Source organism: Prionailurus viverrinus, chromosome B2 (assembly GCF_022837055.1).
Source record: "Prionailurus viverrinus isolate Anna chromosome B2, UM_Priviv_1.0, whole genome shotgun sequence".
NCBI classification, from domain to species: Eukaryota; Metazoa; Chordata; class Mammalia; order Carnivora; family Felidae; genus Prionailurus; species Prionailurus viverrinus.
The window spans coordinates 525,735-527,460 of record NC_062565.1 but is presented as its reverse complement, the minus strand read 5'-3'; the positions used below and the strand labels follow the sequence as shown (position 1 = coordinate 527,460).

The following is a 1,726-nucleotide window of genomic DNA, read 5'->3' as shown; positions in this document are numbered from 1 at the left end:
ATTAACAGGTAATTAGTGGGGAGGTATTTTAGAGCATGTAAATATCCTGTTTCTCATATTTCATTCACTAGTTTTTAGTATCTATTTACCATTTTTAACTCTACCATTCCTTCTATACACATTATTAAGATCCCTACTGACAGAAATAATATTTTCTTCTCCACTAATAATTTATAAATATATCACTATGAGGTTTTGGATTCTTACTTCTCTCAATTCATTAGCATTATTTCTCTTAATGCCCAAAATGTCCCAGCGTTGAACAGTGGCAGTCGTTTTAAACTGGCTTCTGTTTCTCTTCCATGTGTCCCTATGATTCTTGGAGCATTTTCTTACGTTTTGGGGAAGTATCTGATTCTTTTCTCAGGTAACAAGGAATGAATGATGAAGGGGAAAAATGCAAGTTCTGAAGGCTACTTTATTCTACTTGGTTTTTCACATTGGCCTCATCTGGAAGTAGTTCTCTTTGTGCTTATCTTGATGTTCTACTTGATGACATTGATAGGCAACCTCTTTATCATTGTCTTGTCATACCTGGATGCCCATCTCCACACTCCCATGTACTTCTTCCTCTCAAACCTCTCTTTTCTGGATCTCTGCTACACCACCAGCTCCATCCCTCAGTTGCTGGTCAATCTCTGGGGCCCAGAAAAGACCATCTCTTATGCCGGTTGCATGATTCAACTTTACTTTGCCCTTGCACTGGGAACCACAGAGTGTGTCCTCCTGGTGGTCATGTCCTATGACCGTTATGCAGCTGTCTGTAGACCCTTACATTACACCGTGCTCATGAACCCTCGTTTCTGCCACCTGTTGGCTGTGGCTTCCTGGGTCAGTGGCTTTACCAACTCAGCACTTCATTCCTCCTTTACCTTCTGGGTCCCCCTCTGTGGACATCACCAAGTGGACCATTTCTTCTGTGAAGTTCCAGCACTGCTGCGATTATCATGTGTTGATACCCTTGCTAATGAACTGACCCTCCTGATCACAAGCTCCATTTTTGTTTTCATACCACTCATCCTGATTCTCACCTCATATGTTACCATTGCCCGTACTGTGCTGAGGTTGCAGTCATCAACCAGACTTCAGAGACTCTTTGGAACATGCGGAGCCCATCTTATGGTTGTGTCCCTCTTTTTCATTCCAATCTTGTGCATATATCTGCAGCCACCATCAGGAAGTTCTCAAGAACAAGGCAAGTTCATTGCCCTTTTTTATACTGTTGTCACACCTAGCCTCAACCCTCTAATATACACTCTCAGAAACAAAGATGTAAGAGGGGCATTAAGGAGACTAGTGGGACAGGAGAGGCCTGTGCACTCATGACCTTCACAGGACAACACAGTGCCTCCTCAGTAAGGACTTGTCTGCATACATCCATCGTCTTCTCTCCCATTTACTCACTCAGCACCAGTGGAGTGTGTGTCTCTCAGGACCACAGAGCTCTGACTCACAGATATGAATTAAACAGTCTGCCTAAATACTAATCACTCTCCAATGGAGAAAACATCCATTTAAAACAAAGATCAAAAATCAGTATTTTCCATGATACAATAACTAAAACAAAGGTATCCTATCCTTAATTGAAATTAAGAAATAAAATTCCTGTAGAATGATGATATACTTAATTTTTAAAAACCTAGACTATTGTCTTCTAATTTTTTCCTTTTAAGGAAGAATTTTCCCTAAAATTTGTTTTCTATTTTTGGTTTAACTAAAGACATAG

The 1,726-nt window shown here is 40.5% G+C and overlaps 1 protein-coding gene across 1 annotated transcript; it reads left to right on the top strand.

Moving 5' to 3' along the window:
- The first annotated feature begins 381 nt into the window (after positions 1-381).
- Positions 382-1,326, top strand: LOC125166238 (olfactory receptor 2J3-like). The gene has a single exon (XM_047860072.1). The coding sequence runs from the start codon at positions 382-384 to the stop codon at positions 1,324-1,326; it is 945 nt and encodes a 314-aa protein (XP_047716028.1).
- The last annotated feature ends 400 nt before the right edge of the window (positions 1,327-1,726 follow it).